General features: G+C 51.5%; 2 protein-coding genes across 3 annotated transcripts; one reads left to right on the forward strand and one right to left on the reverse strand.

Annotated features, from left to right (window-relative positions):
• Window positions 1–1,595: 1,595 nt before the first annotated feature.
• DDRGK1 (DDRGK domain containing 1) lies at window positions 1,596–12,070 on the reverse strand. Its single transcript, XM_080813910.1, has 9 exons — window positions 11,965–12,070; window positions 10,573–10,779; window positions 8,990–9,102; window positions 8,661–8,762; window positions 5,778–5,900; window positions 5,472–5,510; window positions 2,836–2,892; window positions 2,276–2,324; window positions 1,596–1,897 (listed from the first exon to the last, which is right to left on the reverse strand). Exons 1-9 carry the CDS (start codon window positions 12,053–12,055, stop codon window positions 1,731–1,733), a joined length of 948 nt encoding a protein of 315 aa, XP_080670036.1. The 5' UTR covers window positions 12,056–12,070; the 3' UTR covers window positions 1,596–1,730.
• A 3,937-nt stretch (window positions 12,071–16,007) lies between these two features.
• On the forward strand, window positions 16,008–26,330 carry ITPA (inosine triphosphatase). 2 transcript variants are annotated; one of them, XM_080813720.1, is made up of 8 exons: window positions 16,008–16,112; window positions 18,526–18,583; window positions 18,676–18,740; window positions 19,364–19,437; window positions 20,503–20,534; window positions 21,185–21,300; window positions 24,620–24,696; window positions 25,853–26,330. In XM_080813720.1, the coding sequence occupies exons 1-8, from the start codon at window positions 16,047–16,049 to the stop codon at window positions 25,992–25,994; spliced, it is 630 nt and encodes a 209-aa protein (XP_080669846.1). In that variant the 5' UTR covers window positions 16,008–16,046; the 3' UTR covers window positions 25,995–26,330. The 2 variants fall into 2 exon arrangements, with proteins under 2 accessions (XP_080669846.1, XP_080669847.1); XM_080813721.1 differs by having other exon boundaries at window positions 16,010–16,112; window positions 21,185–21,347; window positions 25,853–26,316.
• Window positions 26,331–26,543: the final 213 nt, after the last annotated feature.

The raw sequence follows: 26,543 nt of genomic DNA on the forward strand, positions 1-26,543 counted from the left end.
AGCGGAGGGGAAGGGCGGAGGAGACTTGGAGGAGGAGGAGACTTGGAGCCCCTGTCTTGCTCTGGGATAAGCCCTTTCCAGTGGGGATTTTCATTACTTATACTTTTTTTTTTTTAATTTTATTTATTTATTTGACAGAGTGATCACAAGCAGGCAGAGAGAGAGGAAGCAGGCTCCCTGCTGAGCAGAGCCCAATGCAGGGCTCGATCCCAGGACCCTGAGATCATGACCTGAGCCGAAGGCAGAGGCTTAACCCACTGAGCCACCCAGATGCCCCATTACTTATAACTTGATGGCCCGTCTCTCCACCCCACCCCTACCACCTTCTCAACCTAGGCACATGCTGAAATCTCCCACTGATGCCACTGGGGTCCCACCCCTGGAGAGTCTAATGGCACTGGTTCAGGACACAGCCTGGCGTGAGACTGCTGATGACTCCCCAGGGGTTTCTAATGAGCAACCAAGGCTGAGAACCATCACTCAAACTGTTCGCTTTCTTTTCCCTTTACAATTTTATGTTTCTTTCTCATACTGTCAGTACCTCTCTCTGTTTCTTCCCTCTCCTACTGGACTGTGGGCTCCCAGATGGCGTTCCAAACACTGCACGTGGCCCTTCTAGCTCCAGGTGACTCCGAGTGCCTATAGCTGACAGAAGCAGCAGTGACGCCTCACTTGGAATTTAGGCACTATAGTTATTATTTATGGCACCAAGTGAGTCAAAATCATCCTTGATGACACTCAGGAAGGCTCTACCCTACAGCCTGATGTCCTGTCTCCATCACCATCTCCATAGACCCGTTCCTCCAGGGTAGGAGCAGAAAGCTGTCTCCTCTACCAGCAGAGGAAGTAGGTGGTTTATGTTTAGGGGCAACTCTGCATAAAAAATACACTTAAACCCATGCCTCACCCTCGGCACAGCAGGATGCTCATGCCATGAGCAGCCCACAGCAACTAGAGTGACTGACCCTACAGGAGAGACACATCTCCCATCTCACACCCACTCCTGAGCATATGGTCCTTACATCCACCAGTGGGTGGAATCACCCACACCGTCTAAACTTTCTGGCCAGGATAGAGAGCTAAATTCATGGGATGGACCGTAGGAAGCACATCTCTCCACTGCACAACTCTATGCAGCTCAAGCAGGTTCCTCCCTTCCTTCCACCTGCCTAGCCCTGTCCCTCCCTGACCACCCTTCCTGCCCTCTGAAAGGCTGATGTTCCTTAGGATTCTATCCTTAGCACTTCCCTCTTCTCTTTAAGGGCTCTCAGCACTCCGTAGGGCTCCTCAAACCATCCACATAACCAATAATGAGACCTCCCTCCCCAGTTAGGGGAGATGTTGCCCTAAGGTTGCTTACTTTTGCTCTGAGAAGTGGGGGAGGGAGAGAAAGACCTCATCTTTGTAGCGTACAAAGGAACACAGTAATTGCTTAATATTCTTTTTCAATGAATGAACACATGGTAAGAATGGAACTTTCATCTGCCCCCACAGGGCTCCTCCCATGCACCCCCAGACATGTTCTGAGGACTAGACTTCACTTGCTCATCTGGACACCCAGGCCAGGCCTTCTGTCACACCAAGCCACACCAAGCTCAGCAGTGCTCACAGGCCTTTAATCTGTAACTGCCTGGCTACATTCGATCTCTTCCCCCGGGGTGGAGGGGAGGGATTAAGCTGTACGCCCGGGTAGGCTGTGCGAGCTGCCAGTCCAAAAGGGAAGCGCTAGGTCAGGCTGGGGACTGGACAGGGGGCTCCCGGCCCCAGGCAATGAGGGAGTTGCTGGCCTGGGCAAGCTCAGTGATGGACACCCGGCCCCGCTGTCGGATGAAGTTAGCCACGGCAGCCAGTTCCTCGGGGGTTATGTAGATGAACTTGCCCCGGTCGTCAATCACACCTGTGGGGACAGGAGGGTTGTGGGGCTGAGGCTTCTAGGGTCTCCTCCCCACCACTGCCTGAGAATGCCCACCCACCTACCCCTTCACAAGTGGTTCAGAGCCCTCCAAGCCTGCCCACCTGCCTGGGCTCCTCTGGCTGCACCCGGTCCTGACTATGCAAGTCAAATCCAAATCCAGCTTTCTTGCCTGTCCCAGTCACCCAGAGCTGCTCCCAAGGCCTGGGCACCTCCCTCTGCTCAGCGGCCCTCCTGCACACCACTTCCCCACCTGGGGCCGAGACAGGGATCATCCTGCCTCCGCAAAAACCCCTGCAGGCCCCCTGTGGCTAGACACACCCCAAGGCCAAGGCCTATGGTGACTGACTCTCATCCTCTCACCTGTCAGAGTCCCCTCAGCCAGCAGGTCCTGGATGCGGTTTATGGTATCCTATGAGAAGAACAAGTCTCAGAGCAGAGATGGGCACTGCCATCCCAAAAGACAGCTGCACTCTCCCTCCCACCACAATCAAATCTCCTCCTCTCCTTCTCACGGCCACCCCCAATGTGACTCTTTGCTTCTCATCTGGAGGGGTTCAGGGGAGATAGGGCCGTGGTCCCAGGGCACTGTAAGACCTCCGAGAGAGGCTTTCTTCAAGGCAGGAGAGGAGTGGTGGGGACATTTGGCCGCGAAGGCTGGCACAGCCTGTTTGCAAGAGAGTTGTCAAGGTAACTGGGTTTGGGCTGCCTCGCTTACAGGGGTTGCTGGAGTGATGGGGTTTGGGCTCTTTTCTTTTTCCTCTGTCTAGTAGGAAGGCAAGATTCCTGGGGTGCCAAAAAATTCCTACAGTCTACTCTTGCTTGAGGGCATTAAGACTCCTATCTTTAAGGCAGTCCCCCTCTGACAGCCATATAGACCCTGTGGCCATATTCCACGGAGCAGGCCACCTTCAAGGGCTTACCTGAGTCCGCAGGCCCACCTGGGAAGCCAAGTCTTCCAAGAGCACGACCTTGGACTGCTGCAAGGAGGGGGAGGGGAGAAAGCCTTTCAGCACCGGAGCCCTCTGAGGTTGGCACACCGGCCTGTTCTGCTCTGGGTGGCTGGCTAAGCAGGCTCCATGCTCCCATGGGAGAGCTTTGTTTCTCTCACACACTACTCACATGCTCTCCCAGCTGCCTGTACACACACACGCACACACTCATCGACTCTCATGCCCATGCTTACTGGGAGGGATCTGCTCAAACCAACACCTGCCCCACGAGTCACATCCTGGCCTGGGGACTACCCTGAGACAGACACCCATGGAGACTCGAGCACAGCTGCTACCTTTCTCCCCTGTATCCAGCTGTATCATTTTAACATTGTGAACAGGCTAGAAGGGGAAGCACCACAGGGATGAAGGGAGAGGCTGACAAATGCCAAAAGCTTATTAAAAAACTGTCGCTAGGGCCTGCGTTTGCTGAAGACCTGCCAGGACCAGGAGCTGAGAAGGTGTGGGGGGTGCAGAGGTGAAGAAGACACAGCTCCTGCCCTTGAGCTCATAGCCGGCAAGATGACAGGCGAGAACGTGGACAAGAAGAGAGCAGATAGGAAGCCCTGATGAGCCAGGGTCTTGGTAGGAGCAGTACAGCTCATTCTTGTCTCACCTCTGTTCACTGTCCCCTCTGCCTGAGACCCCCACCACCCTGACGTGCCGCACTGCTCCCCGTCCTCTCTTCACTCTGTTGGGGCACTATGTCCACCCTTAAAATTATTGTCACTAAATCTGCTCAGAGCTTTCCATACATGGCCGTGCTCCATGTGCTTCCCTCACACCCTTGGTAGAAACTTCGGTTCCTGGTGGGGGGCAGGGGTGTGACCGAAGGTCCACCGCTGGGTCCTACGCAGGCATCTGCCCTGCCTCCCCCATCCCCTCCCCAGACAGATAGCATGTGACTTGAGAGAAGGCGGTCTTCTGTGTGTCCAGGAATCTTCCATAGCAAATGAGCTGGGGGAGGAGTGACACAGTGACGCCTCCTCAGCTGCAGATGGCATGTGACTGTTCAAAATGCCAAAATGAATGTGCAAGCCGGGAGGCAAGTGAGTGGCGGCTGGGCCAGGGGGTGGCAAGCACCAGATGACCTGGCCAGCTGGCCTCTACCTACAAAGCAGGGAGTAGGCCCTGGGTTCTCAGTGACAGCTCAGAATGTGACCACAGAGTCACCCCAGGGGTCCCTGAAGACCTGGCCTGAGAGGATCCTGGGGCCCAAAGTACGTTTAGAAAAACAAACCAACCCACTTAGCCCTGCTCAGAAGGGAGAGAGGATCGACAAGAGCAAGTTAGGCCTATGCTGCACATAAACTACACCTAGCACGAAAACATGCCTCCGGTTCTGAAATGCTAGCACTCAAGGGCCTGTTCCCCTGGAAGCCTGGAAGAAGGCAGGTGGGCTGAGTTCCGGAAGTCGTCCTTCTCCCTGAGACAGCAGCTGTAGGAGGATCAGCCTGAGAAGGCTGGAAAGACCTCTGCGGTCCAGGAGAGTCTGGAGAACCCCCCAGAAAACGGCCTCTCTAGAGAGCCTCTGAAAGCAAGGGCTGGAACTGCCCCCAGAGCCTCTACTTGAGTCTCTGCAGAGGTGAGGGGGAGCCGAAACTGGTGGATGAGGGCTTCCTGGAGGACAGACTCAAGATCTGTCGCGGCCCACTGGGTCGGTGGGGATGGTGAGTTCCAAAGAGCAGCAGGAAAGTGTGAGAGTTGTCCTGGCAGCCCTCGGGGGTTCCATCAGAGAGGAATGAGCTCTCTCCCCGCTAGGAATACCAGGCCCCCAGGCCATGAGCCCAGCCCCTTACTGCTGGGAGGAGTTTGAACCCTGCTCCCTTTGGAAGAAGTTGGGGTGGGGAGGATTATGCAAGGCCTGGCTCCTTGGCACCCACTAGTAGCACCCCCTCCACCGCCTCCACTCCCTCTGCACTCCTTCCCTCAGCCGCCTCTGCACCTCTGAGCTGCACTTGAAAACCTCTCCCCTTGGAGCATCCTTCGTGGGAGAGAAGTTGCTTAGCAGCAAAGCAGAGCAGGACATGCTTATGCAACTCAAAGCAGCATCCAGCCCGGCTCCAGACGGACGGGGACACACGTGCTGTCCCGCCCTAGATTCCAAAGGAAACATCATCCTGTTTCCCTGCAAACCCAAGTTCCTGGTCAGAAACACGTGGCCGGGGATGCTTGTTTCAACTCAACAGAGCTCAGTGTGACAGGACTGACAGAAAACACATGTGAAGAAACTTGAAAACACAGTGACTCACTGAGCGTGGGGTCTGAGGAGCAGGGAGACTGTCAAACCCTGAATATGAGGAAGTGATTGAAGGCTCAGGCCTCCCACACAGACCAGGTCCCTCTCCACTGTCAAAGCAGGAGGGGCTCTTCTGGCCAGGACTGGGCAGCGCTGACTCCCAGGTCCCCTGCCTACTCCTGCATGGGCTCAAGTTAGCCGCCAACAGCCCCAGCTTGGGTCCACTCCTTCCACACCCAGAGAGCACACGTGACATGCACACACACGCACACACATACAAGTGTGAGGCAGGGAGCGGACGCCCAGGCTCCGTTCCGTGGTTTCTTACCTTAATGTAGTTGATGAACTCAGTCAGGAAGCTGTGGGACTAGAGGAGCAGAGAAATCGGGGTGAGTGTCCCCCTTGCAGGGGCTACAGGAGTCTATGCCACCCGCTTGCCATCTGTGCGAGCAGAGCTTCCCACAGTAAGGGGTTCGGAGGCATCCCCTCTTCCAAACCTGAGCCTGCTGGGCCTAATGCCCACCCACCTCTCAGGGCATGACAAGGGCAGCAGGCAAGGAATGATGGGGTGTCTGGGAAGGGGTGGCAGGCTTGGTGGGCACAGAGATGGGCCTTCCAGGGGCAGCAGGCCCACCTGTTCCTCAGTCATGGTCTCGCCCACACCTTCCTCCTCCACCACGAAGGCTTCCTTCAGTTTCAGGTACTCCTCATGCTCCCGCTGGGCCTGCTCCTCCCGGGCCTTCCTCTCTTCCTCCTCCTGTGGACAAGAGTCAGGTATGTTGGGGCAGATGCCCACCCCATCCCTGTCTGGGCTCTGCTGCCCCCACAGGGCACCAGCACATATAGTCTGGCCCTTTCTCGGGGACAGAGGTCCTTTAAGACACTGCTCCCTCAACCCAAGGCTGAGCTACAGGCAGAGGCCCCTCTTCTCATCAGTTCCATCACCTCCCAGACAAGTGCTGCTCAGCCCCCTCTCCTTTAAAATGCTGCCAATGATCCCCTCCTTGTCATGTCCAAACTTCGTGTACAAACACCCAGGCTCCATTTCCTCATCATCCATTCACTCAACTCCATCATACTCAACTCCACCAAAACAAGTGCTACGGTCTTACCCATGCCCTTCATCCCACCCAATCCAAAGGGACAACATCAGTCTCATAACCCTGTCCTCTCAGTGGTGCTGGGGAGAGCCGACCATTTCATCTTCCCTTGCTTGGCTGGCAGATCCCATCCTCTCCTGGGTTTCCTCTTGTTCCTTGGGTCACTCTTCTCACCTCCTCCATCGCTCAGCCCTGTCCCTCCTCCCTCCTTCCCCTCCTCAGGCCACCTCGCCATGCCTACAGCATCAACAACCATCTCCTTGCCAGTGACTGCCACCGTTGTACTCCTGCCCCAAATCTCTCCTCCCATGTGACGCACTCAATGGGCCATCTCACAGGTACCTCAAGTTGAGTACGTCCCAGAAAGACCCTGTGATCTACTCCCCACACGTCTGGTCCCTGGCTCAGTGCGTCACAGAGCCATCTGGCCAGCTGGTCAGAAATAAAGTCCTATCTACCGCTTCTGTCTTCAACTTCCGGAAAACTTCTCAGTCCGACCATGCCACTTCACCACCACCACCGCCCAGTGCCGTAGCTTCCCTCCAAGTCAGCCTATTTTCCAGAGCTCTCAAAAAGATTTTTTTTAAAACATGTAGCTAAAGCTGGGACAGAGAATACACAAAATAAGCCTGGAGCATCTTGCAGTGCCAAAAAGGAAGCAAGTACTCAGAAAACAAAACAATGAGGTTACGTCAAAGGTACACGGGGCCAACTGCAAGAGCTCCCGCTGACCTACGTGACAAGGTAAGTGAGATGGTATCAGACCATAACGCAACACACGAAACATATCCACCAGTCCATGTAGGTATAAACAACTAAATATACACACAGCGAAGAAAAGGTAAGTCTTACATACAGAAAAATCCCCAATACTTTGCATACTTTGCTCTCGAGGAGGTGGAGAATAACTTCCCACCCCTAAGTGTGGGCTGTGCACAGTGACTTGTTTCCAAAGAACTACAGGAAGGAGGGCGTAACATCACAGCAGACAAATCTGGCAAAGAAAACCTGAGCCAAGCAATCCAGGTTAACATCAGTTGTGACAAGTCAAATTGACAGCAGGTATCTTTCATATGCGGCGTTGAGAATGGCCCTTCATCTGTGATCTTCTTCCCCAAAATCCATAACCCGGTCCAACCATGAGATAAAAAAATCAGTCCAGCAAATTGAGTAATATTCTATAAAGTATTTGCCCAATATGCCTCAAAACTATCAAGATCACTAAAAGCATGGAAAATCTGAGAAAATGTCACAACCAGAGGAGCCTAGGGAGACATGGTAACTAAGTGTAACGTGGCGTCGTAGAAGTGACCATTTAAAAGGATAGTGGAGGAAATTAATGAAATCCGAATATCGAATAATGTGTGGGGTTTAGTTAAGACAATATATTGGTATTGGCCGTGGGAAATATACCACAGTAAGGTAAGGTGCAGGGGAGGAGAACCCCAGGACATTTAAGATCCATCAGGCAGGGTCATTATTCAGAAAGGTAAAAATGCAACCTCCACTAACGCCTCCTCTCTCCTGTGTTCTGGCCCGCTTGCTACAGCAGCCAAAGCCAGGCTTCCTGCCAGCAAGGGTCCCTGGACAGCAGGGCCAGGGAGAGGCCAAAGGCACCAGCGAGGTCTTCCTAACTGGAGCAGTCCTGGCTCTCACTCTGTACACACACTGCACTTTTGTGATGTTCCCTTTCTTGGGCACCAGTTCTCAGAAGGGAAGCATCTGGCAAACAAATGCTCACTAACAACTTCTACCGTAGTGGTTCCCATTCTCTGAGCATCTATCTCCTCCAGGACAGGCCCTCCACAGGACCTGGCTCAGGCAGAATCCATCAGCTCTTACAGTGACCTTTAACAACTTCAAGGCCTTTAGGATTCAGACCCTACTCCCTCTCTGACTTTTCTCCTTCTTGCTTAGCTTGTTTTAGCCACTCCAACCACCGCAATTTTCTTTAAATGCTTCAGGCATGTTCAATAAATCACATGCACAAAAATCCCCATCGCCGGCTCTGCTTTTTTCAGCAGCAGTTTCATACAGATTGTGTTTAGAGTCCGGGGACCAAATAAACCAGGGCCTGTTCCTAAACCCAGTCCATGGCCCGTCTCCTAGGTTAGAAGTGTGAGGAGCTGCATAAGAAGCAAGGTGCCGGGGCACCTGGGTGGCTAAGTGGGTTAAGCCTCTGCCTTCGGCTCAGGTCATGATCTCAGGGTCCTAGGATCGAGCCCCGCATTGGACTCTCTGCTCAGCGGGGAGCCTGCCTCCCCCTCTCTCTCTGCCTGCCTCTCTGCCCACTTGTGATCTCTGTCAAACAAATAAATAAAATCTTAAAAAAAAAAAAAAGGCAGCAAGGTGCCTGCTCAGGTGTCAGATGTCAGGACTGCAGGCGTGGGGGGGGGGGTGGCATCTGTCTGTCTCACCTTTTGTTCCTCCTCCAGGCGAAGCCGCTCCTCCTCTTTCTTCCACTCTGCCTCACGCTGGGACTCAAGGCGTTTCCGTTCCTCACGTTCAGCCTCCTCTGCCTGAAGAGAGGCCTTCATAGGGAGCACATCCCTACCCCCCACCAGACCTTGCCTACCCCACAAGCAGGCCAGGGTGGCAAGGTGTGGGCCAGACCATGGACCCAAGCTGTAAGAGACAGTCAGGCAAGCAGCATGCAAAGAGCCCGAGGGGAGGGCCTGACATAGGGAACAAGGAAGGCAGGACCTTTCCACACTTCCCAGAGCTGCACCCCAACCCTCCTGCTTGCCTCACGCTGGGCTTTTCGAGCCTGTTTCTCTTCTAGCTTCCGTAGTTTCTTGGCTCCAATTTTCCCTGACAGGTGACTTTCCACCGGCTTCTCGATACCTTCTTCCTCCTGGCCTGAATATGGTCAAAGAAAGACAATTCAGGTCCTGCAGAGGGCTGATGATGATGGATCCATCCTTCCCCTTGTCCCTTTCCACATGGCAGCAAATCCCGTTCCTCTCACCTGCAGATGTCACTAGCCCAGCTCTGCCCTCCACAGCCATCTACCATGAACACAGAAATTAACGCTCTGAGTGTGTGTATGTGACAATGTGTGAGCAGGGTGTGTGTGTGTTGAGGGTAGAGGGTAAGGTAGGGGAAAGGTGAGGGAATCACGGGGCAAGGGAACAGATAGCAACTTTAGCCAATGCATCACCATGAAAAGGGAGATGTCAGGTTCCAATATCCAAGCGTCTGAAAATCACAGGCAGGGATGTTTGGGCTTGCAGACTTCTCTGGTTTGTCTCTGAGCCAAACCTCAGGGAAGGATGGCCTCATGGGGAAATGTATCCCTGCCTCGTATCTAAAATTGTCCTCACCCTGTTCAGGAACTGCTAAGGGTTCTGGGCTCAGCCCCTGGCCAAAAAGACAGCTCCAACCCCAAGACTACCTAAAGTTAGGGCCAGCTAAAAGTTAAAGACTTGTTGGGGCACCTGGGTGGCCCCTAAATCTTGATTTTGGCTCAGGTCATGATCTCAAGCCCTGCCTCTGGCTCTGCACTCAGCGTGGCATCTGCTTGAGACTCCCCCCCTACTTTTTCCCTCCCTATCTGCTCCTCCCCCTGCTTGTGCTCCCAGCATGCATGTGTATGTGCATGTGCGCACTCTCTCTCTCAAATAAATAAAATTTAAAAACCAAAACCTGTTGATGCCCAAGTAGCAGAGATGTCTGATCCCAAGTCTGAGACAAGAGGAATGGCACCACAGACTGCCTCTTTTTTGAGCTAAAGGGCTAATTCCCAAAAGTACCAGGGCAAAAGCCCCAAGTGCCCCTTCCTCCAGCTCAAGCCAGGTTTGAGCACTGCAGAAGAGATATTTTTTCCCAAAATCCCAGGGCCTCTGTCGGTCTCCCAGGGATATGGAAGCTCCATCAAAAAAAATGTCTCCAACCCTAAACCCTTCTAGGATTAGAGGTGACCTCACCTCAGAAATTGCAGAAGCTCTTAGTTGGGTACTCTGGTCCTAGAGTGAGGCTCTCAGAAAATGACTGTGCCCATACCAGTAAGTGCTGGGATATAAGAAGTAGGCTGAGGAACTATCTAGTTCAATCTAAAGACCCCTGTTCCCTTGCTTAGACACTGAAAGCCAAAATGAAGGAAGAGGGGGCTAGCCCAGTGGAATAGGGATCAGGGTCCAGAATTGCTGGTCAAGGTCCAGAACCAGGACCAAAGGATGGGTCCCAAGTCTCCTCTCCCTCAACCTTATCCTTTGGCTCCCAGACATGTCTCCTACACTATAGCTTCACACCCCACTCTTCCACCCAGCTTTGGAGGTCCCTTCATGCCCTATACCAGCCCCTTTCTCCTCCAGGTTGGGCCCTTCTCACCTGGGATGATGGCCTCCTCCTCATTCTCATCCACCTCTGCCCAGGCGACACGCTGGGCCCGGCGCTGGGCCTGCAGGCGGCTGCCCAAATCCCTCCGGCGCCGGGGCCTGCCCCCAGTTCTCTGCTCCTCAGGCTCCAGGGGCCGAGGTTGGGCCACTGAGCCTGCTACTACCGGCAGCTCCTCATTGTGCAATGGCTCCTGGCCGGCTGTAGGGAAGAGAGGAACCACACAACTGTTTAGCAGCCCAACTCACCTGATGGCAGGGGAGCAGCACCCTGGAAGCCTCACCCTCCACTCAACTTCCTCCAGTTTACAGTAGCCTAAAGCACAAAGCCCCAGTTTCTCAGATCATAACGGCCTTTATAACCTAGACCCACACCTTGGTCCTTTGCTGCAGGATCACTTGTTCCCTCCTGATTTGTCAATACCTTTCCAGCCGGCCGGCCAGAAGACTACCACCCTACAGGAGGAGATGAAGCCCAACTTCCTCCAGGAAGCTCACCCTGACTTCTCCAGACTACATCTGAATGCCTACTGCAAGACTGCATTTATTTCTTGCTTGCCTAACACCACCTGTCATAGTTTTATAAGGTATGCCACCCAGGAGCACACCTGGGGAATGAGGCTTCCCTTCCAGGAAGATTTCCTGGCTATCTGCCTTACTTCAGCTCTCTCCACCCGCCCGACTTCTGCCCTTGGAGCATGTAAGTGCTCTGAAGTAGCCTGTGGGCCCAGAGAGGAGGAGAGACATATACACAAACCACATACTGACAAGAAATGGAGGATAGAGGATGACATGCGCATCTGTTCCGCACCCTGGCAGATGACCTGAGCTCCTGGTCGGGGTGCAGGAGAGAGAAGGGTGCACAGGTGCTCTCTTTGAGGCGTAAAGAGAGAGATTCAGGGAGTTACAGCTCGTAGGTAGGCACAGTATACTCAAGGGCCCCCTTCTTGGCACCCGCTCTGGAGCCAGCCTGGGTGAGACGGAACAACCCGGTGGCCTCTCCTAGGGGCGCACAGGGGATAGACCCAATGACGGATGGGAGCATGTCCGCCAGGGGACGGGGCCCTCTGAGTCTAGAGTGCCGGGCGGCGAGGACAGGGATTGAGTGAGACTATTTTTGAGACTGGGGGGGGAAGGTGTAGGGGAGCTGCCATCCCGCCCGCGAGTAGGGTTGCTGCACTGCGGCTCACCGCCGCATCCGCGACGCGCAGGTATGCGCAGGCGCGCAACTGGCCTGCAGCATGACTAGCGCGACCCGCGCGGAGCTACTCGTCAGCCCGGCGGGGCAGCCCAGCGCATGCGCAGGAACCGCGGTGCGACGGCCTACAAAGGCTCAGGAGGCCAGAGAACGCGGCCCCACCGGCCCTGGAGCGGCGGCTTCTCCTACCTGTTGTCGTCCGGCCCCGGCTGTGAGTCAGGAAAAAGATAAGGCCGACAAGCAGAGCCGCCGCCACCAGGTACACCACGGGGGCCACCATGACAGCAGCTTCCAGGCGGAACCGGCGCGTCCGCCCGGAAGCCCCGGATCTCCCGGGCCCCGCCCAACGGCCGCATGGCCCCTCCCGTTTCCAATTCTAGACTCCGCCCACCAGTCGGGGCACCGCCCAGGCCGCACACTACCTTGAGACGCCTCAATTTTTTTTACTGTAAAAGGAATTTGGGGGCATACGAATACTCATAACTGAAAATGATCTCAAACGATTTTGTGCTGTGCCACATTTATATGTGTTTTAAAAGCATTAAGCAATATCGCAGAGCGTTTATAGAAACATACATATGTAGAAAAAGTACAAAAAAGTGCTAAGGAATGATACACACCAATTTCAAGATAGATGTTGGGAGGAGGGAAAACGATGGATGAGATTTGGGGCAGAGCTTTGCCTGTATCTGTGACATATGATTTCGTAAAAAGAAGAGAGGGGAGGAGAAGAGAACAAATCTTATATTTAAATGAGTTGTGATATTATTTTTGTACCCAGACCTGCAATTTTACACCTATTTTAGCATAAAATTAGCTTTATTAGACTATTACGAGAATGCATGACCCAGTTTTCCATAGTGAGCACTCAAAATTTAAGTACCCATGGAATTTTTTTTTTTTAAAGATTTTATTTCTTTATTTGACAGACATAGATCACAAGTAGGCAGAGAGGCAGGCAGAGAGAGAGAGGGGAGGAAGCAGGCTCCCCGCTGAGCAGAGAGCCCGATGGGGGGCTCGATCCCAGGACCCCGGGATCATGACCTGAGCCGAAGGCAGAGGCCCTAACCCACTGAGCCACCCAGGCGCCCCTACCCATGGAATTTAAATTTCCCTTTAATTCTTAAGAATTATTTAGAAAGGGGCTCCTGGGTAGCTCAGTTGGCTAAGCGTTTGCCTGCAGCTGGGGTCATGATCACAGCGTCCTGCGCCATTCCCTGCTCAGTGGGGAGCCTGCTTCTCCCTCTCCCTCAGCCCCTCCCCCTGTCCATGCTCTCAAATAAATAAAATCTTAGAGAAAGAATTATTTAGAAACTAGGTAGTAATTATACCTCAATAAAATTGTTTTGGGGGTAAAACCTGGGCACAGTATGTAAACTCAAGATTTTTGAAAAAGCAAAAATCTACTGGGAATTTGCTGTAACAGCAGTATGAAGTTTTTGTGTGTGTGATAATACAAAGATTCAAGGAACAATGGTATGAAGTGGAAGATTTGAAAAAAGATGGCACCATGTGAACATTTTAACATTTGTTAAGCTGGAATAGTGGAACTTATGATCTATTTTATTATTTCCTGTAACTCTGGAATATTTCATAATTTACATTTTTAAATTTTAAGCAAGCAAATAGGCCAGGATAGGTGAAATAAAAATAGCAAATGTTGAAAATTATTAAAGTTGGGTAATGGGTATTGTCGCGGCTGGCGCGACAACACAACCAGGGTCGAGAGGGTAAGAGGATGGTGAAATGAAGATGAGACACAAAGAGATGGGGACAGGAGGGGCAAGGTGGATGATGTTCAAGCAATGCCAGTTTATTCAGAAGAGTGCTCTGGTATAAGTATCGTACAGAGACAATCACAAGGAAGCAGTGATCCATTGCATTCTTAGAATAGTTTCCACAGGTTCCCCTTAGAAAGTTTCTTAAGGCTCATGTGCAAACATCATGGCGCCAAGAGGGCTGCTTAAAGATGAGTTCCCTATAGGTAAGTAGACAGAGAAGGGCCAAAAGGGCATCAGGTGCAGTTTATGGCCCCTGCAGGGCCAGCAAGTCAAGTTACTGATTCACGGCTTTAGGCCTGCATGTCCTGTTCCAGATAAGCCCCAGAGGGTGGTCGCGCAGGAGAGCCTGAGACCCATGGCACAGGCCCATTCTCAAGCACCTCAACTTATTAACCACAGGATTGCTTTAACTCTTAGGTTTCAAGGAGGCGCAAGTCAGGGGCTGGTTTGGTTCTCTCTCAAGCTACTGCGCAGCCTCCCACAGGGTATGTTTCCTCATTCTACTGCTCTTTTCTATTTTTTGTAAGTTTGACATCTTTGTGTAAGTTTGAAATTTCCCATAATAAAAATTTTTATTAAAAACTAAAAATTAGGGGCACCTGGTGGCTCAGTTGGTTAAGCATCTGCCTTTGGCTCAGGTCATGATCCTGGGGTCCTGGCACAGAGCTCCACATTGGGCTCCCTGCTCAGCGGGAAATCTTCTCCTTCTCCCTCCTCTGCTCCCCTCCACTGCGCCCCCTTCTTGTGCACACATGCGTGCACGCTCTCTCAAATAAGTAAAATCTTTTAAAAAAGATTTTAAGCACCTGGCTGGCTTAGTTGGAAAGGCATGTGACTCAAACTCACGATCTCAGGGTTGTGGCTTTGAGCCCCACAATGGATGTAGTGATTTCTAAAAAGCAAACTTTTTTAAAAAACTAAAAATTAAGACTTTATACATTTTTGTGTGTAATTTGCACATGCACAGAAAGTTTCTGGAAGGTCAAACAACAAACTGTCAATAGAGATAACTCTTCCTTGCTGCCTCAAACAGATAACCATTTTTACAGTTTTCATTTAGAGTTCTCAGGTTCTCAAAGTCCTGGACCCCAAGCATATTATTTAAGGTTTGTGGAGTGGGGGAGGAAGATGGTGGGGAGAACAACAGTGAAACGGCTGCTGCCCTGGTCCAGTAGGAACCAAACAGGGCTGGGTTCAGACAGTAGCAGTGGGGATGGAGAGAAGGGACTGATCGGGGAACTATTTCAGAGGTAGAATTCAGGATGCAAAGATCTGGCTGAGGGAGTGGGCATGGAGAAGGCATGATAGATGTGAGAGGCTGTAGGGATGAGGGAATGGAGTTGAAATACTGAGGTCCCAAGCTTGGGAGATGATGAGAAGCTTTAGGCTATGCCAAATTTAAATTCAAAGGCAAGTAGTTGGATCTAAAAAAACAAAAACAAAATAAGCTCAAGGATACAGAGAGCAGATCTGTAGTTGGGTTAGGGGAGAATGGGTGAAGGGGGCTGAAAGGTATAAACTTGCAGTTACAAAATAATCCTGGAGATGTACAGCATGGTAAGTAACACGGTGACTACAGTGAACAATACCATACTGCATATTTGAAAGTTGCTGAGAGTAACTCTAAAGGTTCTCGTCACAAGGAAAATAAATAAATAAATAGATAGATAAATAGATACAAATAAATAAATAAATAAATAAATATGGAAGGTGATCCATGTTAACCAGACTTACTGAGGTGAATGTTCCCAAACGTATACAAATATCAAATCATTAGTTACAAATATCAAATCATTAGTTGTACACCTGAAACTAACATACTGTTACATGTTAATTATGCCTTAATTTAAAACAAGTTCTTTTTTAAATCCACAGTCAAGGTCATCAGAGCTGGCGGGCAAGGAAGAGGTGGTGGGGCTGGCTGGAGGTGAGGCGAGGCGAGGTTTGCTGCCCTTGCCCAGAAGAAAAGCGCTCTCAGAGGCAGATCTGGAGGTGCTCGCGGAGACGATGAACCGTCCCGAGCACAGGACTACACCTCATTACCGTGCAAGTTCTTTGCTTCCCTCGGTGGCCCCTTCCCACAGAGGGGAGAAAGCAGGGGTGGGGCCGGGGGCTGCAACGGTCCCTTCTCTTCTTCGAAGACAGCGCCCCTTGGCGGGAGGGCCTGGTCTCAACGCACTCGACCGCCGTCCCGGGAAGACCCAGCAATTCTGGCCGCAGACGGGCCTCGCCATTTCCCTCCCTTCTAGCGCCCGGCGCCCCAGGCCGCTCGTCCGGAAAAGGTGCGCTCTGTTCCCCAGGGTCTGAGCAAGGAAGCCGGGCGCCCGGGACAGCCTCCTCTCCCGAAGGCAGCGAGGCCGCGGGTAACACGAGAGGCGTTCAGCGGGAGCCCAGGCCGGAGTGTGCGCCGCCGGGTTTCGCGCCAGCCGGAAGTGCCTCCCCCTCGAAGGAAAGGACTTCCGTTGGGTCTGCAGGGTAGTCGGAGTCAGCATGGCAGTCTCCTTGGCCGGGAAAAAAATCGTGTTTGTCACGGGGAACGCCAAGAAGCTGGAGGAGGTGCTGGGAGGGCGCGGGAGCCCGGCCAGCAGGCAGCTGGGGGGTAGCGTGTGGTAGGGCCCGCGGGGGATCGGGCGGAGAAGCGGCCTCCGGGCGGAGGGGGCTGGAGAGGCAGACCGGGGCGTGTGGATCGGGTTGGGCCGCGCTGACTGAAACGACCGTGTGTGCGGAGTGGGGCCGGCCGGTGGTTGGCCTTAATAGAATTCGGGCGTTGACAGAACCAGGCTTGCGAGCTCGGGAGCTGCGGGAGCCGCGGGAGCCAAAGGAGTGCCGGATCCTTAGTACCTAATCTATTAGGTTAGACCCCCAAACTGGGACTCTTGACACCCCTTTCGAGCTGATCCAGACCCCGCGGCCGACCTAGGCGGGTCAGGGGCCAGACAGAGCGTGGGACAGGCAAGCAAACAGCCGTCCACGCCCCACGGGGAAATGGGGATGATTTGGAAGGTCGGTTTCACAACGCAATGAGGAGGAGAAGTGAAGAAGACATTAGATCCAAAGTTCCTGCCTCTGGGAATTTTGTGGCTAGTTGTGAGAGTTCTGCAGGTGGATGGATAGATAGCCTTTGGCTGCAAATAATAGAGACACACAGGGAGCTCATGTAAACCACCGGGAGGCTCTTCTGGGAATACAATGTTACGATATCTCACAAGACTTGAGGAATCTCCTGAGGGCCTGTCTTGTCCTCAGAGTTCTCCCTGGATGCTCATCCCTTTCCTAGTAAACGTTTTTCTGCTTATTTCGCTCCCGGTGGAGGGAGCAGTGAGCCTTCTGCCATACATTAGCTCTCATTAGCCTTGTTTGGGTCAAAGGTTTGCCCCCTGCTCAGTTAGCCATGGCCAAGGAGGTGAGTCATGGTGCAGAATCAGGGTGACATCCACTAGATACGTTGAGGCATAGAGGCGGGACCCAGTCATTAGGGGACCAACCCTTCATTTGTCCACAGCATAGGGAATGATGCACTTCTGTGCTAGTACAGGGTGTCCTCAAGAGCAAGATCCCTGTGCTGATAAAAATTTGGGATCCTAAGGCCAGGCCAGTCAAACAGACAAGTAGTGCTACCTTGGGGGATAGTGGGTGCCAGCTCCCAAGCCCATCTCTGTCTCTGGTTGGGAATGTGGCTGCCTACCTTTTAAGAAGAGGCTAGAATGGCCAGAGGAGGCTCACTGGAGAAGATGGACTTGAAATTGGCTTAGGACAGGGTGTCTTTTTTTTTTTTCTTTTCTCCCCCACCCCCAGAACAGGTTGTCTTAACTCTTCATCCCATAGCACTCCACTGGCAGGCTGATGAAGTCTATGTACCGTTTTTCAGGAAGATATTTTTAAATGTACAAAGTAAAATACATAGGATTTCAAAGGAAATTGATTCTGTTAAAGTACAATTCTCAGTATCAATATTTGTGATCTAGTTAGCATACATTCTTTAATGCATTAAATAATTCAGTCTAGGGGTGCCTGGGTGGCTCAGTGAGTTAAGCCTCTGCCTTCGGCTCAGGTCATGATCTCAGGGTCCTGGGATCGAGCCCCGCATCAGAATCTCTGCTCAGCGGGGAGCCTGCTTCCCCCTCTCTCTCTGCCTACTTGTGGTCTCTGTCTGTCAAATAAATAAATAAAATCTTAAAAAAAAAAAAAAGAATTCAGTCTACCTGTGTGTGTAGTTACCATAATTTTCAAATAGGATTGTAAATATTTTGAGATCTCTGCGACAGCTCTAATGGGATATGACAACATCTGTGATTTTTTTTTTTAAAGATTTTATTTATTTGACAGACAGAGATCACAAGTAGGCAGAGAGGCAGGCAGAGACAGAAAGAGAGAGAAGCAGGCTCTCCGCCTAGCAGAGAGCCCAATGCGGGGCTTGATCACAGGATCCTGGGATCATGACCTGAGCCAAAGGCAGAGGCCCTAACCCATTGAGCCACCCAGGTGCCCCAACATCTGTGATTTTAATAGGTTTAAAGGTCATAGGAACTGCTGAGGCTATTTTGGTTTTCTATATTTACAATGGAAAGAGATGCTAAATTTTAGCTAGGAGTTAGTGAAAATAAAGGCATTTTCCCCGCCGTCCTGGTTCACAGGCCTCTTGAATTCTGGGTAACCCCTGATGGAGGATTGCCAGAATAGGAGGTTACGTAGAGTTTTAGGGAGCAGGGAGAAGGGAAGAGGGCGTTCTGGATGGGGGGATAACATCAACAGAGAGACCTGAAGTAGGAGGGGTAGGAGACTGAGGGGATGGGGGAGCTGACCTGCTGGGAGTGGGACCCTGAAGTCTGGAGTGAGGCTCATGGGCCTGACTTACTAAGCTTTAGGGGGCTGGCAGAAGAGTTACCGGAAGAGAAAGGTGAGTGACAGCTTCTGTAGTAACCGAGAGTTTTTAACAAATGGTGATAAATATTCTTTCATTTTGGAACAGGTCATTCAGATTCTGGGCGATAAGTCTCCATGCACTTTGGTGGCACAGAAAATTGACCGTATGTCTCTGTTTCGTTTTATTTTTGAAAGATGGTTTGATTTCCCTGTCTCCCTGTGACCTCTCTTTTTATATATCTGTTTCTCCAATAAGTGCCGGAGTACCAGGGAGAGCCTGATGAGATTTCCATACAGAAGTGTCAGGAGGCAGCTCGCCAGGTGCTTGCCCCTCGCGTGTCTCAAACTTGCTCCTCTGGTCCTGGGGGCTCCTGGGGGCTGTGCCTGCTGGGCTGAGGGAGAGAGTAATAGGGTGGGCACTGCTGGTCATAACTTCAAGGACCTGCCCAGGCCTAGCTAGACTGGGTCAGTTCATGTTAGCCCAGGAATACTACGTTTCTTTCTCAGCCTTCACTGCGTAAACCAATACACACATAGGCACGCACACACATACACATATGCACACACTTGTCTCTGATTTTCAAATACCTACATTACGTTGCCTGCATTCTCCACCCCCCCCCATCTCCCCCTGCACTCACACATCTTTGTGGAATTGGAAAAGAACACTTTCTGGAGAGTCAGGCTGTCTGAGTGTGAATCCCACCTCTCCTGTTGCTGTGCCTGGAGTAAGCTTTACAACCTGCCAAATTTTTGGTATTCCTATCTCTCAAATGAAGATAAGAGATTAGCCAGGGGCTGTTTCCTATAGCTGCTAACTGCTGGTGCTGTAGATCCCAACTAGCTGAGGACCTGGCCTCAGCCTGGGTGGCCTGGGAATTGGGGTTAGGGACAGGGCCTACTCCTGGTCACAGGTCTCGGGGCTTTGATTCCTTGTCTTGCAGGTACAGGGGCCTGTACTGGTGGAGGACACCTGTCTGTGCTTCAATGCCCTCGGGGGCCTCCCTGGCCCCTACATGTGAGTGCTCCCCCACCCCCTTGAGGGGCCCTGGCCACAGAATCACCTGAACTTCAAAATGATTGGTTACCTGATATTGTGGGTCATTCACTACCTTGGTGTCAATCCCAATATTTCACATTGTCCTGAAGAAGGATTAGGGATAGGGGAGAGGCATACCTTTCTTTCTTTTGTGAAGGGTGAGAATGTGGTTGTGTAAGTGGAGATGGGCCAGGGGAACCCACCTGCTGGAGAGGTACATTCGTGGCAGATCAATTTCAGGAAAAAGGAAATAAGGAAGGTGAGATCTGAAAATGGATTTCCTTAAAACTGCTCAGTGCCCTGGACACCCTCAGATGGCCTTTGTGTATCTCCAGGGTACACGTCCCCCACTTTGAATGCTCTTTGCAGGGGCTGGAGGGCATATGGATAGAGTTGCTTCTGCTGGGTGTTGGATATGTTTTTCTTGAACTTCTGGATTGCCAATATGTTTGCTAAGGCACCAGCACCCATATATGTTGCTCCATATCCTCACCAGCACTGAATATTAGGACTTTAATGTTTTGCAGTGTGGGGAATGTGAAATGTTACTGCATTTGGATTGAATTTGCATTTTCCTTTTTTTTTCTTTTTAAGATTTTTTTATGTATTTGAGAGAGCTAGAACACAAGTGTTGGGGTAGGGGGTGGGCAAAGGGAGAGGGAGAAGCAGACTTTCTGCTGAGCAAGGAGTGATGTGGGGCTTGATCCCAGGATCCTGGGACCATGACCTGAGCTGAAGGTAGCTGCTTAACTGATTGAGCCACCCAGGCACCCCTGAATTTGCATTTTTCTAATTACCAATGAGGTTGAGGCCTTCATAGGTTTTATTGATGCTTCTGTGCATTGCCTGTTTACCTCCATCCTTCTTCCTATTGGATTAGTCCTCTTCATTTTGAGTCAAGACATTATTTATCATGTCCCCTGCTTGTCCTGGGGCTCTAATCCTATGGGTGGGGTAAGAAGGGTGGGAAGGGCACAGCCCAGAGAAGATGTTAGGAAGATCCTTCTGTACCTGGTGTCTGACTCATCTTCACTTCTCTTGCAGAAAATGGTTTCTGGAGAAGTTAAAGCCTGAAGGTATTAATCTGTTTTATCTCTTAATCTGTTGGGAATTGAAAATCCAGAGGTGGTCCAGGGAAGGGGTTTCAGCTAGTAATCAGGAATCTCCCCAGCATGGAGCCTGTGTTCACCTCAGTTTTTCCATCTGTAACCTGTGGCTTGGACTTTCCCTGCACACCCGGCTCCAGGGAGTGCTGAGATGCGGGAAGAGTAGATGGGAAGGGTGGAAGGGACTGTGAGATTGAGAGACACTGGGGCTGCCGTGGATTCCGGCTGAGAGGTTTGGCCCCACTGACTCCTGGCCTGTCCTCGCCTCAGCCAGGGCCTGGCCTGGAAGCTTGGGGGACCAGCTACCTCTCTTAGGGCGCCAGCAGTGCATACCCTATCACAGTTGTGGGCCAGAATGTTCCCTCCTTAGGTCCTTCTAAAAACACTTCCAATTATGGAGCATTTCAGACATGTACAGTAGTAGAATAGAATAACGAGCTCCATGTCCCCATCATCCAGTTTCCAGGGTATTAACTTGGATAAGGTATAAACCTATCTGATGACATGTATAAGCTCCCCCAAATCTGGTGGCTCCCCCTCCAGGGCCTCAGGGCTGGGCAGTGAGGCTGGGAACTGAGCTGCGCAGAGATCACTGCACTCACCCTTCCCTCCCACCGCAGGTCTCTACCAGCTCCTGGCTGGTTTTGATGACAAGTCTGCCTATGCGCTCTGCACTTTCGCACTCAGCACCGGGAACCCCAGCGAGCCAGTGCGCCTGTTCAGGGGCCGAACCTCGGTGCGTATCCACGCTGATTCCCCTATGGGCCGCCAGAGGGCGCTGCGGCTCGAGCCAATGGCCCAGAGTCTAAGGCAGGAGGGTGGTGGGAAGGGCTCATGGCCAGTTAATTTCCCACAGCTTTGCCCAGACATGCCCCTGGGCCTCACAACTAGGAGTGCTGTCAATCCTGAAATCTCTTTGACCTCTGAGGCTCGTGTTTTAGGGATACACAGGGGCTCATGGCCTTTGAGGCCTGGTATACCCAGGGCTCTGCACTGGGTCCCCTCCCAAGAAGCAGATGTGCAAGCTGAAGGTGACATGGACAGCCACATGGACAGCCCAGATTTCTTCCAGCTCTGTCCCTTTCCAAGTGCTGAGGCTATGGCTTCCCTTGAACATCTCACATCCTTTCCAACTTCACATGTTCCTGTAGAATCTTACTTTTCCCCAGCTGCCCTTCAACACAGCCACGCCTGCCTATCAGACCCTTCAGTTTAGCTGCTTCTCATAGGGTGCAGACCACCCTCGGAGCTGACCTGCTCCCCCGACAGCGCAGCCATTCCCTCCTTGTGTCCGGATGGTGCCTTCCGGCCCATCACTCCTCTGCCAGTGCCTTCTGCTCATGATAAAATCCAGAGTAGCCCACAGAGCCCTTCGCCAGAGGCTCCACTGGGGGATGCCCACAGACATTTCATGATGCCCTGCCTTGTTAATTTTTTTTAAATAGTGGTTAAAAAAAACCATAAAAATTACCATCTCCACCGTTTTTAGGTGTTTGGTACAGTGGTATTAACTCTGTGCATTGCTGTGCCGTAGATCTCGAACTTTTCATCCTGCAAAATTGAAACTATACCCATTGAACAAAAACTCCCCCTTCCCCCTCCCCATCAACCCCCTGGCAACTGCTATTCCACTTTTGTTTCTAAGAGTTTGGCAACTTCAGACCCATTATATAAGTGGAATCCTGCATACATACAGTGTTTGTCTTTTTGTGGCTGGCTTATTTCTTAGCATAATGCCCTCCAAGGATCATTTGTGTGGTGGCATGTGACAGAATTCCTCCTTTATTTATTTAACATATAATGTATTATTTGCCCCAGGGGTACAGGTCTGAATTGTCAGGCTTACACATTCACAGCACTCACCATAGCACATACCCTCCCCAGTGTCCATCACCCAGCCACCCTATTCCTCCCCTCCCACCCCTCAACAACCCTCAGTTTGTTTTGTGAGATTAAGAGTCTCTTATGATTTGTCTCCCTCTGGATCCCATCTTGTTTCATTTTTCCTCCCCTACCCCCCAACCCCCCCACCCTGCCTCTCAAATTCTTCATATCAGAGAGAATTCCTCCTTTTTATTGCGGCTGAATAATATCCATTGTGGGTATTTGCACATTTGTTTTGTCCATTTATCTGTCGACGGGCACTTAGATTTCTTCCACGTTTGGCTGCTGTGAATAATGTTGCTACAAACACAGATGTTCCGATGTCTGTTGAGATCTTGTGTTTGGTTCTTTGGGATATTTACGCAGAACCAGGATGGCTGGATGGTAATTGCCGGGTTACATTTTTAAAAATTAATTCTAGTTGTCTGCCCCTGTCACAGAAATGTTCTCTAAAAAATCAGAAGTGTGAAGAAGCATAGTCCCTGCCGATGGGGCCCGGTCACTGGGGTGACCCACGATTGGGGTCCCTGCTATTCCCGATCGTCTCCCCCACTTCAAGCACCTTGTTGCTTGCCAGCCTCTATGTTACCTGAGGTGGCTTTGTTTCTCCTTGTTTCGTTCTCACTCAGGCTTTCCAGACCCAGTCACGTTGTCCTTTCAACAACGCATATGCCGAGCCCCGTCCCCATCTTGGGTCCCAACACCAGCTGTGTTCTCCACCTGGAATGTTTTTGCCCATCACTTTACATGGCCACATTGTCTGCTCCCTGAGCTCCCCATCTAGGCCCCTCCATCCTGTTATCCTTGAGCCCAGCTCCCTGTTTGTTCCTTCTAAGGCACTTTGCATTTTGTAATCATTCATTTGTTTACTGGTGTAAAGCCTGTTTTGCTTAAGACATCCATTTGACGAGGGCAGGGCTGGGCCTGCTATGGCTCCGGTGCTGAGAACACTACCGGCCCCACTGTAGATGTTCAAAAACCATTTGTGTGAGGTTCATAGTGGCTCAGGAATGGGTCTTGGTCCCGTAGCTCCCCACCAGCACTGGTGGAATCTGCCTTTGGTCTGAAAAACTTAGCCGTTATGTGGCTAATCCCTATTTTCTACCATTTTCCTCACATTTTTTAATTTCTCAAAAGATTTTATTTATTTATTTGAGAGAGAGCAGCTGCACAGGAGCAGAGGGAGAGGGAAAAGCAGACTCCCTGTGGGAGACATGGGGCTCAAGCTGGGACCCTGGGATCATGACCTGAGCTGAAGGCAGACGCTTAACCAGCTGAGCCACCCAGGCCCCCCTCCCTTGTATATTTTAATTTACTAATTTTTAATCTTCATGGCAACATGACATGGTGCTGAATTAAATCGATTCTCTTTGTAACATTTTTCTATTGGAATTTGCCTATTGTAGTCAAGAGTTGCTGAGCTCATTTGTGTATTGAACAATGTGCAAAGTAATTTCTGTTTCTTCATTCAATTGTTGGAGCCTCCTTTGTAGTTTGAGAAATGCAGCAATTTATTTCACTTAACGTAATAAAAATGAGTAGCAGTCATAGGGCTTGTCTGCGTAGTCCAGGACCTCATACCTTCCTATTCAGAGAAATGTTTCCTGTCAGTTTTTCCATTGACTCTCTTCAGTGAGATCACAGTTTGTCAGAGCTGTAGAGAGAGGGAGATTGGCCCCCAAGGTATCAGTGGGCTGATAAGGTTTGTGGTTCCTGTGTGTGTGTGTGAAGGGAGAGTGGTCCCATATGTATTTATGGGATTCATAATACAAATTATGTATTGAGCAAACATTTGCAGGTACCACGGACTTCTTAAAGCCATGTATTTTTTTTTAAATAAGTACTTTTTATTTAAAAAGATTTTATTTATTTGACAGAGAGAGAGAGATCATAAGTAGGCAGAGAGGCAGGCAGAGAGAGGGGGGAAACAGGCTCCCTGCTGAGCAGAGAGCCCAACACGGGGCTCGATCCCAGGGCCCTGAGACCATGACCTGAGCCGAAGGCAGAGGCTTAACCCACTGAGCCACCGAGGCGTCCTGAAGCCATGTATTTTGAATAAATGGAACTTAACCAAATACATAAACTAGTCAGACTCAAACTGGCTACCCTTCCCTTGCTAGGGCATCTCCTCTGTGCCCAGTGATACACCTATCCCCTCTTTTCCCTGGCAGGGCCGGATTGTGGCGCCCCGAGGCTGCCGAGACTTTGGCTGGGATCCCTGCTTTCAGCCTGATGGATATGAGCAGACGTAAGGAGCCCTATTTTCTTCCGGGGACGTGAGGTTGGAATGGCCACAGTCCGGGTTGGGCCAGCACCCTGCCCCAGTGCAGGCATGCAGACATGGGCGGGCCGGCTCTCGGCTGCTGCTCCAGCTGAAGGCAGTTCTGCTGGTGTGGACGCGAGGAATCTGAGTGGGCCGATCTCCAGGGTAGGAGGCAGCCAGGCGGCGCCGGGAGTTCTGGGCCCTCGGGCTGCAGCTCCCCGCAGAGCAGCTGTGTTACTTGAGTGCCTTCCCCCTCTACCCTTGGCTTGTCCTATATGAACCTGACAGTTTGGTGGGATCATCTGACTTCCCCGTGGAGTTTGGAAAAATGTTAATATTTCCAACCTTTGGTGGGGGCATGAAACCCCCACAGTGCCAAGTGTTCTCATTACTTGCCCCTGACCCCTCGCCCCCCCACCCCCATTTGCAGTGGACATGTTGGCCATTATTGGAATCAAGTGTGCTGGGCTAGAGGGGCCCTTAGGGAGGGTGGCCTGAAGCCTCCCAGTAGCCAGACAGGGCTGAGGACGATATGAAACAGCACCATCCAAGAATGCAAGATAGAGAAATGCTCTTTCTTCACTGTTCGAGCCAACTTGTGGCTATCCAATATGACTTCGGAACTGAAAATAGTCTTAGTCAACGGCGGTTAATTTCCATGTACATGTCCACTTGCGGCTAGTGGCCACAGCATGGACACCATGGATCTGCAGCACCCAGGTGGGGTGTGGGTCCTCACTGGAGCCCTGACACGGAGGAGAGGCCACTAGCCAGCTGTCCTGTGCCACCCCCACAGTACAGGAGAGGAGAATCTCGTGTTTGCTCTGTCAGGCCCCACTGCTTCCTGTCAACAGATGACAAAGCTGATCAAACATGCAGCTCATCCCCCTGTCCCCGGCTTCCCCTAGCGACTTTTGGACACACTCGGGCAGTCTGACATCCTTCCACATTCGTTAATATGGGTTTCCAGTTCCAGGGGAATTTAAAACTCTCTGGTTTTTTAAAAATTAACTCTGGCTGCTGGGAGCTGGTGGCCCCATCACCCTTTCTTGGCGACTCCTTGAGCTCTGGGCTCCAGGATGGGTGAGGGATGCATACCCCCAAATCTAGGCTCCTCTGAGCTGCTGTTGTCACCCCTTAGGTATGCAGAGATGCCCAAAGCTGAGAAGAACACCATCTCCCATCGCTTCCGGGCCTTGCTTGAGCTGCAGAAATACCTCGGCAGCCTCGATGCCCCAGTAGTTGGTGATGATCCCCTTGGCCGAGGAACTGGGGAAGGCTAGCCTGCCGCCTCCACCATCTGACAGGCAGCCCTCCAAGTACTGCCTTCCGGGTCTCCACTTCCTAGAGGGGCTTGAGACATACTCACCAGCCCTGTTTGGAGGAGCAGCTGGCTCTGCTTGGAGGAACTTGGGGCTCTAGTGGTCCCTCCTACAGACTCCTGGCCTGGGATCCTGAAAGGACTTGGATGTTAAATCTGGCCTTGGTGGGTCCGAGGGCTTGGACAAAACCACACACAAATCTCCCTCGACATTTTTAAAGTGGCAGAAATGAAAATACTGGAAGGCACTTGCCTCCAGAATAAACTGGATATATCAGCTTTGAAGCCTGCCCCGGGCAGTTGTCTGTCCCCTGAATCTCTTTCGGCAGGAGCAGGAGACCTCGAAGCTCTGGGGGCGAGGGTGGGACGAGGGTGGGACGAGGGTAGCAGCTACAGGTGTTCATGTGACCGTGCTCACTGGAGTATGGCATCTTTCCTCTCGTTCTTCAAGTCTCAGCTTGTGAGCTGACCTTGTCCATGCCAGAGCCAAGCTACCCACCACCCTGGGAGG

The sequence above is a fragment of the Martes martes genome (assembly GCF_963455335.1).
Source record: "Martes martes genome assembly, chromosome: 9".
Taxonomy (NCBI): Eukaryota; Metazoa; Chordata; class Mammalia; order Carnivora; family Mustelidae; genus Martes; species Martes martes.

Excerpts from the sequence above, each read along its gene's own strand:
- ITPA (XM_080813721.1), top strand. The coding sequence starts at position 16,047 with ATGGCAGTCTCCTTGGCCGGGAAAAAAATCGTGTTTGTCACGGGGAAC. Across the intron at positions 18,741-19,363 it reads GTCAGGAGGCAGCTCGCCAG|GTACAGGGGCCTGTACTGGT; the intron begins GTGCTTGCCCCT and ends CTTGTCTTGCAG. Across the intron at positions 24,697-25,852 it reads CCTGATGGATATGAGCAGAC|GTATGCAGAGATGCCCAAAG; the intron begins GTAAGGAGCCCT and ends GTCACCCCTTAG.
- DDRGK1 (XM_080813910.1), bottom strand. The coding sequence starts at position 12,055 with ATGGTGGCCCCCGTGGTGTACCTGGTGGCGGCGGCTCTGCTTGTCGGC. Across the intron at positions 5,901-8,660 it reads GCCTGGAGGAGGAACAAAAG|GAGGAGGAAGAGAGGAAGGC; the intron begins GTGAGACAGACA and ends TCTTGTCCACAG. Across the intron at positions 5,511-5,777 it reads AGACCATGACTGAGGAACAG|TCCCACAGCTTCCTGACTGA; the intron begins GTGGGCCTGCTG and ends CTGCTCCTCTAG.